General features: G+C 50.5%; 1 protein-coding gene across 9 annotated transcripts in view; it reads left to right on the forward strand.

The window, feature by feature from the left end:
* Window positions 1-15,651, forward strand: part of PLA2G6 (phospholipase A2 group VI) — a 56,948-nt gene that overhangs the window by 40,463 nt on the left and 834 nt on the right. For 6 of the 9 annotated variants that reach the window (XM_040490851.1, XM_040490854.1, XM_040490849.1 and 3 more), the window contains 6 exons: window positions 959-1,122; window positions 2,704-2,854; window positions 13,000-13,136; window positions 13,527-13,681; window positions 14,810-14,977; window positions 15,421-15,494. In XM_040490851.1, the coding sequence (XP_040346785.1) occupies window positions 959-1,122; window positions 2,704-2,854; window positions 13,000-13,136; window positions 13,527-13,681; window positions 14,810-14,977; window positions 15,421-15,494 (849 nt within the window). Of the gene's footprint in view, window positions 1-958; window positions 1,123-2,703; window positions 2,855-12,999; window positions 13,137-13,434; window positions 13,682-14,809; window positions 14,978-15,156; window positions 15,378-15,420; window positions 15,495-15,651 lie in introns of those variants that run through there. The other 3 variants (XM_040490853.1, XM_040490855.1, XM_040490856.1) reach the window with 3 other exon arrangements.

The raw sequence follows: 15,651 nt of genomic DNA on the forward strand, positions 1-15,651 counted from the left end.
GTCCCTGCCCTTGGAAGCTTCTGTCCCGTCCACTGGGGGAGAAAGTGAACGGAGGGAAAACCGCCTGCTTGTGGGAGGGAGAAGGGCTCTACAGCGAGAAAGTGGGTGGAGAAGGAGCCGGCTGAGCCGGAGGGTGCTAATGGCATCAGAGCAGGCTTCTCCGGGCGGTGACATTTACGCTGAGATGGAAGGCTGAGGAGACCAGACGGAAGCTTCCTAGTCTGAGCACAGACAGTGGAAGCCTTAGGGCAGGGAGCTGGGCACGGCAGGACCGAGGGAGACGTGTCGGGTCGTGTTGCCCAGCAGGTGACTCAGGAGTCAGCAGACCCTCCCCTTCCCCCATCCCTGTCTGGGTCCGGCCACATCGCTTCCCCATCTCGTGACTTTGGGTGGTCACCTAACCTCTGAGCTTCACTCCTTCCCAGACGTGCACAGGGGTAGCAGGGAGCGTCTGCCTCCGAGGGGTGTGGGACATCTAAGTGAATTCATGCGGGTGAAAGCCCCTCACAGCTCCTGGCACAGAGATGGTGCTTCCTCCCTGCCCCCCCTCCTCCCTCTCCACCACGGTTCCTGGCTGCAGGAGAGCCCTTCCCCCAGCCTCGTTTAATTCAGACAGACTTTTCTCAGGCACCTGCTTCCGGTCAGGCCCCCGACTGGGAATCTGGGCCCGACCAAAACCCAATGGGAGAGACAGACCCAGGTGTCTGCGGAGGTGACACCTGGCAGCTCCCTTCATTGTTCCTGCACTTTCCCCCTCCTGAAATACTATATGTTTATTTCCTTACTGACTGCGCTCCCCCTACCTGCCCCCCGCCCCCACACACACCCCTAAAAGCCCAGGAGCACGAGCTCCACAGGGCCTTGTCTCACACAGTCACAGATGCTCAGGGACACGGGCCCACGTAAGGAGCTGGGCTCTAACGGGCCCTCTTCTCTCCCTCTGCTGTCCCCACCACAGCCACGACCACCTGCTCTGCCTGGACGGAGGGGGCGTGAAGGGCCTCATCATCATCCAGCTCCTCATTGCCATCGAGAAGGCCTCGGGCGTCGCCACCAAGGATCTCTTTGACTGGGTGGCGGGGACCAGCACTGGAGGCATCCTGGCCTTGGCCATTCTGCACAGTGAGGGCGGCCCCCGGGGCGGTGGGGGCAGGGTGTGGGGGGGCGGTTGGAATCTGCCCTCGAATTGGGCTCAGCTTCTTTTCAGAGCTTTGCACAGAGGGTCACTGGGGACGGGGAGGCCTGTAAGCCCTTTGTGGGGCGGGTGAGGGTGTTGGGGTCTGAGGCTTGAAAGAGAAGGGCTTGGAGGCAGGCTAGGGGCATGGTGCCCTGCCCTCCACGGGGGACAGAACTGGTTGCCTTTCAGTGTAGGAACCATTTTTATGTCAATTGCTTCCACCACTCCTGCCCATAGCCTTGTGAGGCAGGCACCTCAGGGCCTCAAAACCTGCTGAAAATAAGGAAAACCATCCTGATGGTGGATGGTCTCAGGGAGGAGGAGCCACAGGGCCACAGAATGCCGGAGCCCCGGCCTGCACGTCTCATTTTACCCCCCGAGACGTTGAGGCCCCGGTGGGAGAGGTGACTCAAAGTCACATAGCCCACCCATGGGGTTACTGGGGCTAGGACGGTTCCCTAGACTCTCAGCCCAGCACTTCCCAAGGCCACAGGGCCTTGCACTGCAGCGCCCTGCATACCAGACAGGCTTCTGGGTAGTTCTTGTCTCCACTCAAGCTGGGCTGCCTGTGGGGGGCCCTCCCAGAGCCAGCAACCACCCAGGCAATTGTCCTCTGCCTTGGCATCCCTAACCTGACAGCCTTGCCCCAGTGCCTGGCGGATTCCAGGCTCTCCAGGCACCCCCCCCACCGCCCATGTCTTGAAGGCACCAGGAGAGGACCTTCTTGCCCCCAGGCAGGGCCTGTGGGTCAGGTGCAGGCTCCAGCTCAGGGAGCCCCAGTCCCCTGGGGGAACCGCAGGTACCTGGGTATTCACTGTGTGAAGAGGCCGCGGGCCAGCAGTTCAGAGTGTCAGGGACATGGGGCAGCCTGCTCAGCCGGTGGCTGAGAGCAGCGTCCCATCGAGCTCCTCCGGGACGAGGAGGATTATCAGTCAGTAAACTGCTAGCGTCAGGGGGCCCACATCCCCTCTCTGGTCTCCAGTTCTGCCTTCCATGAGAGCAAAGCTGTCTCGGATCTGCCTCTGCTCGGCGGGGCAGGAGGTCCGCGGCGGAGGTTCTGGCCTCCTCCAGAAAGGGTCACTTCCTTCTTTAGACTCCCAGGGGCTATGGGAGGGATTTGAGAAGTCTCATACGGGCAGACCCCCCTCCTCTCCGCAGCCCCCTCTGTGCGCACAGCCCAGGTGCGGCCTGCTCCTTTTGGCTGTCCTCAGAGGCCCGCGGGACAGGGCTGGCCCTTCTGTTCCGAGCCACATGAGGTGGTTCTAGATTCAATTTACAAGCCCTTACACTCTCGGGGCCCTCTCTAAGGAAAATAATACAAAGTTGGGAACACAGAATTAGGCCCAGAGCCGCGGGGCTGTTGAAGGAGATGTCTGCCTCTGCGGGAAGTTTCCCAGGAGAGGCCCAGGAGCCCAAGCCTGGGTAGTGCCTGAGTCAGTCCGGTCCCCTCCTGCCATCCCCTGCCGGCCACCGTGGTCCTGCGGCTGTCAGGGTGTGGCCCTCGTGTCTCCCCGATCTTGTTCTAGGCAAGTCCATGGCCTACATGCGGAGCGTGTACTTTCGCATGAAGGATGAGGTGTTCCGAGGCTCGCGGCCCTACGAGTCGGGGCCCCTGGAGGAGTTCCTGAAGCGCGAGTTTGGGGAGCACACCAAGATGACCGACGTCAAGAAGCCCAAGTAAGGCTCCTCAGCGGGAGCACTGTGGCCGTGGCCCCGGCTAGGCAGCCCTTCGGCTGTTCCCCCGCGGGGCCGGGGAGGCGAGACGCTTCTTCCCAAGTGAACCGGGGGCTTCTGGAGGACATTGCTGACACCCTCGCCCCAGGTCCGAGGGGGTTGCGTCTGGTCCACCATACACTCAGGACCTTTTTGCCGAGCAGGCATCGCATGTGCGCGGTCGGGGGGTGAAAGGTGCAACCACCGGGTGGAAAGGCTGGTGCGCCATTTGCAGGCTGGTTGGGAGGTAACTGACCTGAAAAGTGACAGCCACGCAGGGCTGCCTGTGCTTGCGAAGTTCCAGAAGAGCCGGCAGCACAGCTATTTCTTTGTAATACTCCCCACCCCAGGATTACTTTCTCGTCGGTTTCTTGCCTATCTCCCCAGGCTAGAGCTCCCTGAGGCAGAAAGATGGCCGTGTGTTTCTTCTGCACCCCCAGCATCTGGCACAGTGCCTGCCCCAGAGCAGGGCATTGAGAAGTGTTCATGAGCTGACTGTCAGAGAGAGAGAGAGAGAGAGAGAGAGAGAGAGAGAGAGAGAGAGAAAACGAACTGAGGGCCTGCGGGCAAGGTGGTCACGGGGGCTTCCTGGAGGAAGTAACATATCAGCAAGGCCCTAGAAATTTAGGAAGGATTTCTTTTCATAATAAAGCTTTTTTTCTTTTTTCTTTTTCTTTTTTTCCATTTAAGAATAATGCCTAGTCTTTTAACAAAATCTGGCAAATACCGAAAGTAAGAAGGAGGAAAATCTCATCCACGTAGTAAAACCCAAAAGATAACTGTTTTTGTTTTTATTTTATTTATTTATTTATTTATTTATTTACTTACTTACTTACTTACTTACTTACTTATTTATTTTAAATCTTAGTTTGAGAGACAGAGCAGAGGAGGGGCAGAGAGAGAGAGGGAGAGAGAGAATCCCAGGCAGGCTCTGTGCTGTCAGCGCGGAGCCCAATGCGGGGCTCCATCTCACCAACTGTGAGATCATGACCTGAGCCAAAGCCAAGAGTCAGGCAGTTAACCGACTGAGCCACCCAGGTGCCCCTTAAAGATAACTGGTTTTTAAAAAAGAATTTTTTTAATGTTTTTATTTATTTTTGAGACAGAGAGAGACAGAGCATGAGCAGGGGAGGGGCAGAGAGAGAGGGAGACACAGAATCCGAAGCAGGCTCCAGGCTCTGAGCTGTCAGTACAGAGCCGGACGCGGGGCTCGAACTCACAAACCGTGAGATCACAACCTGAGCTGAAGTCAGACGCTTAACTGACTAAGCCACTCAGACTCCCCAAAGATAACTTTTTAAAACATTTTTATATATTTTATCCTAGACATTTTTGCTCTTTTTTCTTATGGTGAAATAGAACATTTAGAAAAGTACATAAACCAGTTCAGTGAATAATTACAAAGCAAACACCCACGTAACCACCAGCCAAGTCCAAAAGCCCTTTGAGCACGTCCCCAGCCCCATCACAACCCCTGCCCTGCCGCCTGGGGGCGCTGTCCTCTTGACTGCGGTCATGTGGATTTCCTGTACAATTTCACCGCCTGTGACTGCAGCCCTGAACAGCGTGGTTTCGGTCTTGCCTGTCTCTGGGCTTGGACGGACGCATTTTATGTTCTCGCTTCCCTCCGTCCATGCCGCATTTTGTCAGCGTGGCCCCCGCTACTGGGCGAAGCTGTGTTGCATTCATTTCCATTGCCGTGGGGGACTGCCCTGGACGGCGATGTCCAGTTTGCTTCTCCCAGTACCTTCCATCAACATTTCGGTTGTTTCCACTTTGGACCTCTGGGGAGGAGTCCTGCAGTGAACACCTCCGGACCTGATTTCTGACCCACGACTGTACATGTCTCCACCTGTCAGAAAATGCATGGCTTCGGCTCATAGATTCGGACCAACTCTTTTTTTCAAAGTGTGGTTTCTGTTTTCTCTCTCATTAAGCCATGTTTGGGAGTTTCTGTTGCTCTGCATTCTTGTTTATGTTTGGTTGTTATCAAACGTTTTTATCTTTACAAATGGGGGGGGTGGTGAAAGGTGGTGTCTCCATGTGGCCTGAATTTTCATTTTCCTGATTTACTGCGGAGATTGAACACGTTTGTATATGTTTAGAGGTTGTTTGCGTTCCTCTTTTGTAAAGTTCCTGTTCAGATGTTTTGCCTATTTTTGGTAAAATGGGGTTGTGGGATTTGGGGGTTAAGAGGCTTCTATGTATGTATGTATCTATCTACCTATTTTTAAGTAATCTCTACTCCCAATGTGGGACTCAAACCCACATCCCTGAGGGGTTAAGAAGCTTCTTAATGATTTATTTTAGAGAGAGAACATGAGCAGGGGAGACGGGCAAAAGGAAAGAGAAAGAATCGCAGGCTCCACACTCAGTGGAGCCTGATGGCGGGGCTCGATCCCGTGACCCTGGGATCATGACCTGAGCCAAAATCAAGAGTGGGACACTCAACCGACTGAGCCACCTAGGTGTCCCAGTGATATTTATATCCTAAAAACTAGTCCTTTGATGGGGATATAGATGTGAAATCTTGTATATAGATTTGAAATCTTTTCTCCCACTCTGTGGCTTGACCTTTCGTTCTCTTTACAGCGTTTTGTTGATGAATGGATTTTTTTTTAAGTTTATTTATTTTGAGAGAGAGAGGAAGAGCATGAGCAGCGGAGGGGCTGAGAGAGAGAGAGAGAGAGAGAGAGAGAGAGAGAGAATTTCAAGCAGAATCTGAGCAGCCAGGGCTGAGCCCTATGCAGGACTCAAACTCACAAACCACGAGATCATGACCTGAGCCCAAATCAAGAGTTGGATACTTAACTGAGCCACCCTGGTGCCCCTGATGAATGGATGTTCGTAATGTGGTAGAATTTATAAATGTTTTTCTTTTTATGGCTAGTGCTTTTTATGTCTGTTCAAGAACCCTTCCTTGGGGCGCCTGGGTGGCTCAGTCGGTTGAGCGTCCGACTTCGGCTCAGGTCACGATCTCGCGGTCCGTGGGTTCGAGCCCCGCGTCCGGCTCTGTGCTGACAGCTCAGAGCCTGGAGCCTGTTTCGGATTCTGTGTCTCCCTCTTTCTCTGACCCTGCCCTGTTCATGCTCTCTCTCTGTCTCAAAAATAAATAAATGTTAAAGAAAATTAAAAAAAAAAAAAAAAAGAAGAACCCTTCCTTAACCTTGAGGCAGGGAGCGATTTTCTTGTCAGCTCAGAGATCTCTCAAGATCTGCCTTTCACGTTTAGGGCTTTATCAACCTGGAACTGGGTTTTGTATCAGGGGAGACCCAATTTCATGTTTCCCACATGAACAACCAGTTTCCCCAGCCTCACCTGTGAAGAAGCCCGTCTTTCCCTCCATTTCTGCAGGCATGCTTCCACAGAGGTGGCTCGGAGGTCCTTGCTGGGTTGTTTCTGTGTTCTGTTCCGTGGGCTGGGTCCCTGTGCCCATGCCCTGACTTTCCCGTTGTTCAACTTTCCCGGTATCTGGAAGAGCAAGGCCTCCCACCTTGTCCGTCCCCAAGGGTATCATGACTGTTCTTAGAGACACCATAGAGAAGTAGTTAAGAGCGCGTGCTTTGAGCTCCTGGGTGGCTCAGTTGGTTAAGCATCGATTTCAGCTCACGTACGTGAGATCGAGCCCCACGTCGGGTTCTTTGCTGACAGCGCGGAGCCTGCTTGGGATTCTTTCTCTCCCTCTCTCTCTGCCCTTTCCCCACTCTCTCGCCCTCAAAATAAATAAATAAAACTAAAGAAGAAGAAGAAGAAGAAGCAGCAGCAGCAGCAGAGCAAATGCCCTGAAGTTTCTTCTCAAAAATAGAAATAATGTAGACCTGCCTCGTGGGGTTTCCAGGAGGAGGAAAAAAGTTACCATGTAAAAAGCATGCGGCACACAATGTGCGGTTCAAGGGTTGCTTTGTGCTTTCGGAAATGGTAGCGTCCGATCGTCAAATTCTACAGAATATCAACTCCTACTGGGATTTTGATTACGAGCACATTGAATCGGTACGTTTATCTGGGGTGGGGGGAGAAGTGACATCTGAAAACGCGGAGCCTTCCAATCAGAGGATATAGGAAAGCATTCCGCTTGTTTGAAGTTTCTCCACGTGGTTTTATAATTTTCTCTGTCTAGATCTAGCACGTGGGGTGTTTGTATCTGTTTCAGGTACTTCATGTGTTTTGTGCTACTGTAAATTACCCATTTTTAGGGATTCCGCGTATTTATTTTACAGCGTTGAATTGTGGTAAAATATACATAACATAAAACGTGTCATCTGAACCGTCCGAGGTACAGTTGACTAAGTGTCCAGCAGACTCACACTGGTATGCAGCTGGCCTCCCAGACTTTTTAATCCCGCAAAACTGAAACTCTGTTCCCGTTAAACACCTCTCCATTGGCCTCTCCCCCAATCCGTGGCAACCGCCGTTCAACTTTCTGCCTCTATGATTTTGATGACTCTAGGGATCTCCTGTAAGGGGACCATACAATATTTGTCCTTTTGGAGCTGACCCCTTCCACGGAGCATAACATCCTGGAGTTTCATCCGTGTTGTAGCACGTGTCAGAGTTTCCTTCCTTTTTAAGACCGAATAACACGCCGCTGTCTGGATACACCACACTGTGTTTATCCATTCATCTGTCGATGGCCTTTTGGCCATCTTTTGAGCATTGTGGATAACGCTGCTATCCGCAGGGGTGTACAGGTACCTTTCCTAGATCCTGCTCTCAATGCCTGGTGCCTTGGACAGAGAGAATTCTGGGGGGGCTCCGTTGGCTAATAATATTTTGTTTAGATTTTGCATCCCATGTTCATGAGTGAGCGGGACGTGTGTTTTCCCATTTGGGGGCTGCTGGGTTTTGGTTTTGAGAGAGTGTTTCTCATTTTCTATTTTCTGGAGAAGTTGGTCTAAGAAAGACTTAATTCTTCCTTGAGTATTTGGTAGACTTTGCCAGGGAAGTCACCAAGGCCCAGAGTTTGCTTCGGGGAGGATATTTGATGATGGGATTAATTTCTTTAGTGGTAGAATTTCTCAATGTCTTCTTGAGTTGGTTTTGGTTATGTTTTTCTAGGAATATGTCCATTTCATCAGATCTTCAAATTCATTGGCCTAGAGTTGTTTGGAATGTTCTCTTACTATCTTTTTAATGTCTGCAGCATCTGCTGTGATGGGACCTTGAGTCCCAATTATGTACACCTTCTCTTGTCTTTACCAGTTCTGTCACAGGCTTTTCCATTGGACTGGTCCTTCAGAAAACCAATTCTTGGATATTTATTGGTTTTCTCTTGTGTGTGCTTTTTGGTTTCATTTATTTCTGCTTTTATTTTTATTCCTTGCACTCTCTTTGGTTTTATTTCAGTGTTATTTTTTAACTCCTTGATTTTTAACCTTCTGTTCTTAAAACTACATTTCTCAATTTCTAAACTTAGGGAATTCTCCGGTTGTATTTTTGTTATTACTTGCTTTGTGGACTTACTTGTACAGTCAATTCTTATAAATGTCCCACATCTAATTTGAAAGAATATGGATTCTGCATTGGGCACCAAGTACTGCACAAATCGATCAAGTCATATTGGCTAGAAATGTTGCTGAAAATTTCCAGGGGCGTCTGGGTAGCTCAGTCGATTGAGTGTCTGACTCTTGATTTTGGCTCAGGTCATGATCCCAGGGTTGTGGGATCAGTCCCTGTGTCAGACTCCACATTGAGCATGGAGCCTGTTTAAGATTCTCTCTCTTGGGGCGCCTGGGTGGCTCAGTCGGTTGAGCGTCCGACTTCGGCTCAGCTCATGATCTTGTGGTCTGTGAGTTCGAGCCCCGCATCGGGCTCTGTGTTGACAGCTCAGAGCCTGGAGCCTGCTTCGGATTCTGTGTCTCCCTCTTTCTCTGACTCTCCCCTGTTCATGCTCTGTCTCTCTCTGTCTCAAAAATAAATAAACATTAAAAAAAAAAGATTCTCTTTCTCTCTCCCTCTGCCCCTCTTTCCCACTCACATGTGCACTCTCTCTCTAAAATAAAAAAAATAATAATAATAAAATAAAATGAAATAAGTGTCCAAATCTGCCATATCCTTAAGAATTCTTTGTCCACTTCTTTTATCGATTATTGAGAGACACATGTTGAAATCTCCTACTCTGGGAACTTGCCCTTTTGCCCTTTAGTGCTGTCAATTTTTCTTTTAATATTTTGACACAATGCTATTAAGTGCATGTATATTTAAATTTTTGTGTATTTTTCTAGTGACTGGGATCTTTTATTATTATGGAGCAGCTCTCTTTACCTCTAGGAATGCTTTTTGCCTTAAAGCCTGTTTTGTCCTGATACTAATACAGTGACATCAGCCTTCTTTGGTTATATTTGTGTGGTAGATCTGTACTCACCCTCTAATTCAAACTTCTTTGAATCCTTATGTTTTAGAGATATCTTTTGTACTTTTACTTGTAATCTTTTACTCTTTGTTCTTATCTAGAGCATTTAGTCCATTTATAGGCTTTAAATGCATAGTAATATATTGATTTAAGTCAACTAGTTAAGTCTGATTTAGTTGATTCATTTGACTATCAGAAAGTTCATGTGGTTAACCTAATAGTTTATATGGCTGGTCCATTTTTATTTATATGATTACTGATATATTTGGGATGATATGTGCCATCCTATTTTGTTCTCCATTTCTTTTCTCTTTCTTACCTTCTTTTAGAATTGCTGAATAATTTTGATCTTTATATTCCTCCCCCCCCATAGTTTCAAGTTTGTGAACTCATTTCTTTTTTTGTTAGTGAATACTTTACTTATGAAAGCCTAAATTTAATTGACACCATTACCCTCCCCTCAGATAATCAAGGATTTTAAAATAATTTAATTCCATCTTGTTTTTTTTAAGCATCAGAAGACATTATTATTAGCCTTTGAAGTTGGTTTTCATTTAGATTTACCCTTTAGACTTACCCAGTAGTGTGCTGGTAAACCAGATCTCGGCGGGGGGGGGGAAGATAAGGGGGGGGCGAAGATATCCTGATTTATAGTGTTGGCTAATTCCCATGGCATGAACACTCCCACCATGGCCAATTTCAAGTTACCAACCATTTAATAACTACCTTGTGGGATTTAGCAATAGTTTCTTACAAGCCAGTATGAGCTGGCTTCTGCACACCATTGGCTCTGTGTGTGTGTATGTGTGTGTGTGTGTGTGTATGCATATGTGTGTGTATTACATCTTTGCTCTACAGTGTTTCTTGCATCTCAAACTTCCATCTGTGACCACTTTCCTTCTGCCTGATATGAATTACTTCCAGTTTAACCTGCATGGTATTTATTAGGCTTGAATCTTTGGATTGTTTCCTTTCTTCAATTCTGGAATCCTGAGTTGTTATCTCTTCAACCCTTGCCTCTTCCTAATTTTCTCTCTCCTCTCCTTGTGGAACTACAATTAAACATGTGCTAGACCTTTTCTGTCTTCTGTTTCTATTAATTTCTCCTGTATATTCTGTCATTCTGTCTCTCTGTGTTACATCCCAATTTCTTCTTACCTGTTTTCCAATTCACTAATTCTCTCTGTAGCTTTATCTAATTTTCCATTTAACCTATCCATTGATTTTTTAAAATTCTATTGCTTTTTTATTTTTTAATTCTAGAAGTTCTCTTTGGTTCTTCTTCAGTTCTTCTGGGTCATTACTGATAGTTTCCTATTCCTTGGTGATTTTATCACACTTGCCTTTGATGTCTTTAAATATTGTAGGCATAGCTGTTTTATAATCTGTGTTCAAGGACTCAAATATCTGCAGTCTTTATAGGTATATTTTACTGTTTATGTTGGTTTATACTGGTTTTCATTTATGATGTTTTATTTCATTGTGTGTCCTCCCCTCCCTTTTTTACTGTGTGGTGTTCCTTAGTGTTGAAATATAATATGACTAGATTCTATGAGGCCTAGAATGCAAGTATCTCCCTCCAGATTGTTTTGTGTTGTCTCTTCCAGGTACTAGGTACCCTACCATCTAATGCCACTATAACTAAATTCTTGACATAAAGTTTGGGGACTTCCCCGAGGTGATATGAATTTAGACCACAAATCTGCAGGAGGGTTAGCTTGTGGTTATACATTTTCAGGAATTCTCTCTCTCTCTCTCTCTCTCTCTCTCTCTCTCTCTCTCTCTCTCTTTTATCCAATGCCAAAGCAACTTTCTTCACAGCCTCTGGGGTGGGAAAGGAGCAGATTTATTTCTGGCTCACCCCTACCCACGAGTATAGTCCTTTGGGGTCCCAGCCTAATGTGGGGGTCTCCCATTAGACCCTGAAATTTTGGTGGGCCCTGGGCTTTGACTTTTGTCTCCCAAGTCCCATGAAGCCATCAAAACTGAAACTCAAATGTACTGAGTTTGGTATCTGCCTCAGGTCAAACCTAGGTCTATGCTTCACTTACCTCTCTGGATTTTTGCTTATCCTCAGAGCTTACCCTGGTATTTCCTTTCTGTCTTGTCAGGTCTCCTGTGTTTTATTTTTACTCTTTTTTTTTAATGTTTATTTTTGAGAGAGAGAGCATGGGGAGGGACAGAGAGGCAGGGACAGAGGATCTAAAGTGGGCTCCGTGCTGACAACAGACAGCCCAATGCAGGGCTTGAACCCGGGAGCGGCAAGATCATGACCTGAGTCGAAGTCAGATGCTCAGCCAACTGAGCCACCCAGGAACCCCTAAGGAGATTTTTAAAAGTAATTTTTCCAGCATTTCACTTTTTGTTCAGTGGGGAGGTTGTTCAAATAAGCTTTCCACAGTATTCCCAGAAATGAAAAACTAGTATATTTTTCCTATGCAGAGGCAGAGTTTTTGTTCCCTTTCCTGTGTGTTGTTGTGGTTGTTTTTACAGCATAACAAACGTATTTCTTTGTTAGTCGGCTGGCACGATTTGGAGTGGGTGCAAAACATTTACTTACCCCTTCTCTTGCTACTGTTTATTTTTTTTAAGTTTATTTTTTTTTTATTTTTTTTCTTAATGTTTTCATTTATTTTTGAGACAGAGAGAGACAGAGCATGAGCAGGGAAGGGGCAGAGAGAGAGGGAGACACAGAATCGGAAGCAGGCTCCAGGCTCCGAGCCATCAACACAGAGCCCGATACGGGGCTCGAACTCACTGACTGTGAGATTATGACCTGAGCCGAAGTCGGACGCTCAACCGACTGAGCCACCCAGGCGCCCAAGTTTATTTATTTTTTTTTAGTAATCACTATGCCCAACATGGGGCTCGAACTCATGACCCTGAGATCAAAAGCTGCACGGTCCTCCGGCTGAGCCAGCCAGGTGCCTCAGACCGGGCCATTTTTTACTGTAATAATTACACTACAACCAGTAGCTTTTTGCAAGAAGCTCTTACTGTAGCTCAGATTATTCCTTTGGGATAGATTTTCCAAAATGGAATTCTCAGATCAAAGAGCCAGGATATTTGTAAGATCTTAGTACACATTAGCTTCCCAGGGGGCTATGCCAGTCCGCACTCCCTGCACTATTTAAGGATGCTTGTCTTGTCTGAGACAAGTAAGAGTCTTTAATAGATTATAGACTCACACGGTGGAACGTTGAAGAGGTTATCAAAGGTGACACGGTGAGAAGTCTCCTCCCACTGCTGTCTGTGAGCTGTAGCCACCGAGCTGTCCCCTGCCCTAGAGGCAGCTCATCACTCCTAGGTTCCGCTCATGGGTCCTTCTGACCAAGCCAATAGGCACATCAATTTTGGGGGTTTTGTTTTCAAATAAATGGTGGCATAGGACGCGCACTGGTCTAACCCTTACTTTTCGCACTTAACTGTCAACCTTGATGCTCACGGCCTATCAGTGCATCAAGTGCTTCCTCAGTCATTCTGTAGTGACACAGACCCCACGGAGCAGGGGAGCCGCGATGCATCGGACCATCCCGTTGGTGGACCTTTCAGCTGCTTCCAGTGGTTTACTCTGTCCACCGATGCCGCTGTTGACAGCTTTGCGTGTGTCCGTGAGAATGTCTTAGGATGAACTCCCAGAACTAGGACCCATGGGTCCAAGGATAAGGCCTTCGGTGATTCGGATGCAGACGGCCAACGTGGGTTTTCAGGGGTGGGTAAGTCAGGGACTTCAGCCGTCTTGCCCTTCGTGTCTCTCCAGGGTGATGCTGACGGGGACGCTGTCTGACCGGCAGCCTGCTGAGCTTCACCTCTTCCGGAATTACGAGGCTCCGGAGTGTGTACGGGAACCTCGTTTCAGCCAGAATATTAACCTGAAGCCTCCGACTCAGCCCTCAGGTGAAAACCATGTTGGCTGCATCCGTGGGAAACAGTCGGCCCGAGAGGCCGCGGGGTGGTGGGTGGGAGTCGTAGGCTTGCTGCTGGGCACCCCCAGCCCACCACCATCCCTCACACTGCCCTGAGTCTTTATCGGCTGAGGCCAGGCCGCACCGGGGCGCTCTCCAGTCTCAGGCTGGAGGAGGCCCCTGGAGGTCCTCAGCTGCACCCTGCCTTCCACCAGGACGGCGGGGCCAGAGAGCATGGCCTGTGGGTCCTGCTTCAGAAGAGTCCCCAGGCTCTCCACCTCTCCCTACAGACCCGCACACGCACAGGCACGTGCACCCTGGGACTGCATGGGTTTGTACCGGTCCCTCGTGCCACTGGGCCACCCTCTTCCCTCACCCCCAGAGCAGCTGGTGTGGCGAGCTGCCCGGAGCAGTGGGGCGGCCCCCACCTACTTCCGGCCCAACGGGCGCTTCCTGGACGGCGGGCTGCTGGCCAACAATCCCACGCTGGACGCCATGACGGAGATCCATGAGTACAACCAGGACATGATCCGCAAGGTGAGAGCGCCGTGGGTCAGAGGGGCTGGACGTGACCGTCCACCGTAGCCACCCCTGTTTCAGCAAATCTTACTAAGGACGGACTCCTAGGAGACCAGATGGCACTTATTTTCGTGCTCATTCGTGGGTGCCCTGGGCAGCAGCTTTATCTCACGCTCAAACTTGCTTGATGGGCCGTGTCTGCCCAGAGCTCTGTGCTAATCAGAGGGATTCTGAGGCCCAATCTGCACCGAATGGTGAAGGGCGGCTAGTGGGCAGCAGGCAGAGTGGTCCATGCCTGCTGTGGTGCTGGCTACCCTGCCCAGCCTGGGGACACGCGCTTGCCCTGTGTAAGCAGGGCTATCTATAAACAAGGATACGCCCCTCCAGGGGTTTGGGGTGCTGAGATAGCGGACCACGCAGGAGCCCAGGAGGAGGATAGCCTGTGCTGGGAGACCTGGGGGCTTGCAAAGGGCCCGTGGAGGAGACCTCTAGGGAGGAGACCGTGCAGAGTCCGTGACCCAGAGGAACAGAAGTGGGCCTTAGCCCTTAGCGCAGAGGCGGGGCTAGGCCCGTGTGTTACCAGCAGAGGTGCTGAGACGTGGGCTCAGGCCTCGGAGCCAGATGGCCTCAGGGTCTGGGCGCTGGCTCTGCCTGTGCTTCGCTCCAGCCACTGCACGGGGGATGGGTGGTACCGCCATGGGGACTGTCATGAGGCGTCCGTGTGCTTTTGTGTAAAATGTTTAGGACGGTGCCTGACCCCTAGTGTGCCATATCCTTGCCGGCTGTGGTTCTCACTGTGGTCATCAGGAAGCCCAGGGCGCAGACCCTGGGTGACACAACAGGGGTGGCGGTCCGAGAGGCAGGCGCCCTCTAGCGGCCAGACCGGGCAGGGCAGGCTTCCTTGGAGGAGGAAGGGCTCAAAGATTTGGATGGGGAGGGTCATGGGTCATCCTCTGTCTGAGTCGCCTCCTACTGCAGATGAGGACCTTGGACGGCGGGGAGACTTGTCAAGGTTGCCCAGCATGTTGGAAGCGGAGCTTGTTGGGGAGCAGAAGAGAGGACAGCACAGGCTTTGGTTCTGCCACCTGGGGAAGGGTCCGCCGGTGGGCAGATCCCCTCCAACTACCCCTGTCCTGTCCCCAACAGGGCCAGGAAGGCAAGGTGAAGAAGCTCTCCATCGTGGTCTCTCTGGGGACAGGGAGGTCCCCACAGGTGCCCGTGACCTGTGTGGACGTGTTCCGTCCCAGCAACCCCTGGGAACTGGCCAAGACTGTTTTTGGGGCCAAGGAACTGGGCAAGATGGTGGTGGACTGTGTGAGTATGGGCCCCTCCCCATGTCCTCTCCCCTCTGGATCTCAGCCCCCTGGGACCCGGGGCGTCAGGGAGGCTCCATTGAACCTCTTTAGCCAGCCCAGGGGAGGGGGTTCCTGATTCATTCTCAGTGCTGGCAGGGACCCTTAGTGGCCACCTACACCTGGGGCTTTCAAACACAGCCCCCCTTCAAACACAGCCCCGTGCGGAAGCCCAGGATATCAGACGGACAAAAGCCTGTCCCCCTGAACCTGGTCAGGGGCTGCTGAACCACCTGAGAAAACCTCAGACCGCGCCCCTGTGTGACACAGCTGGGACAGTCACTGCGGCCCAGGCAGGGGGACTCTGCCGAGGAGCGGCTAAGCCAGACTAGAACCTGGGGGTCCCTGGGCAGACGCTGTGGGTACAGCTTGTGTAGGACGCTCACACAGACTGCTTCTTGCCAGTGCACGGATCCGGATGGGCGGGCCGTGGACCGGGCCCGGGCCTGGTGTGAGATGGTCGGCATCCAGTACTTCAGGTGAGGCCTCAGCTTCGGCTCCTGACCCTAGGCCCAGCCCCGTGTCCCAGCCTGGCCAGACCCAGTGAACTAACCCACCCAGCCCTTGGTGTGGATGTCCCCTCTCCCCACGCGGCCACTCCGTGCCCCAAGCCCTCCCCAGTCCTAGCTCTCATCC

The sequence above is a fragment of the Herpailurus yagouaroundi genome, unplaced genomic scaffold (genome assembly GCF_014898765.1).
Source record: "Herpailurus yagouaroundi ecotype Mexico unplaced genomic scaffold, PumYag 182, whole genome shotgun sequence".
NCBI classification, from domain to species: Eukaryota; Metazoa; Chordata; class Mammalia; order Carnivora; family Felidae; genus Herpailurus; species Herpailurus yagouaroundi.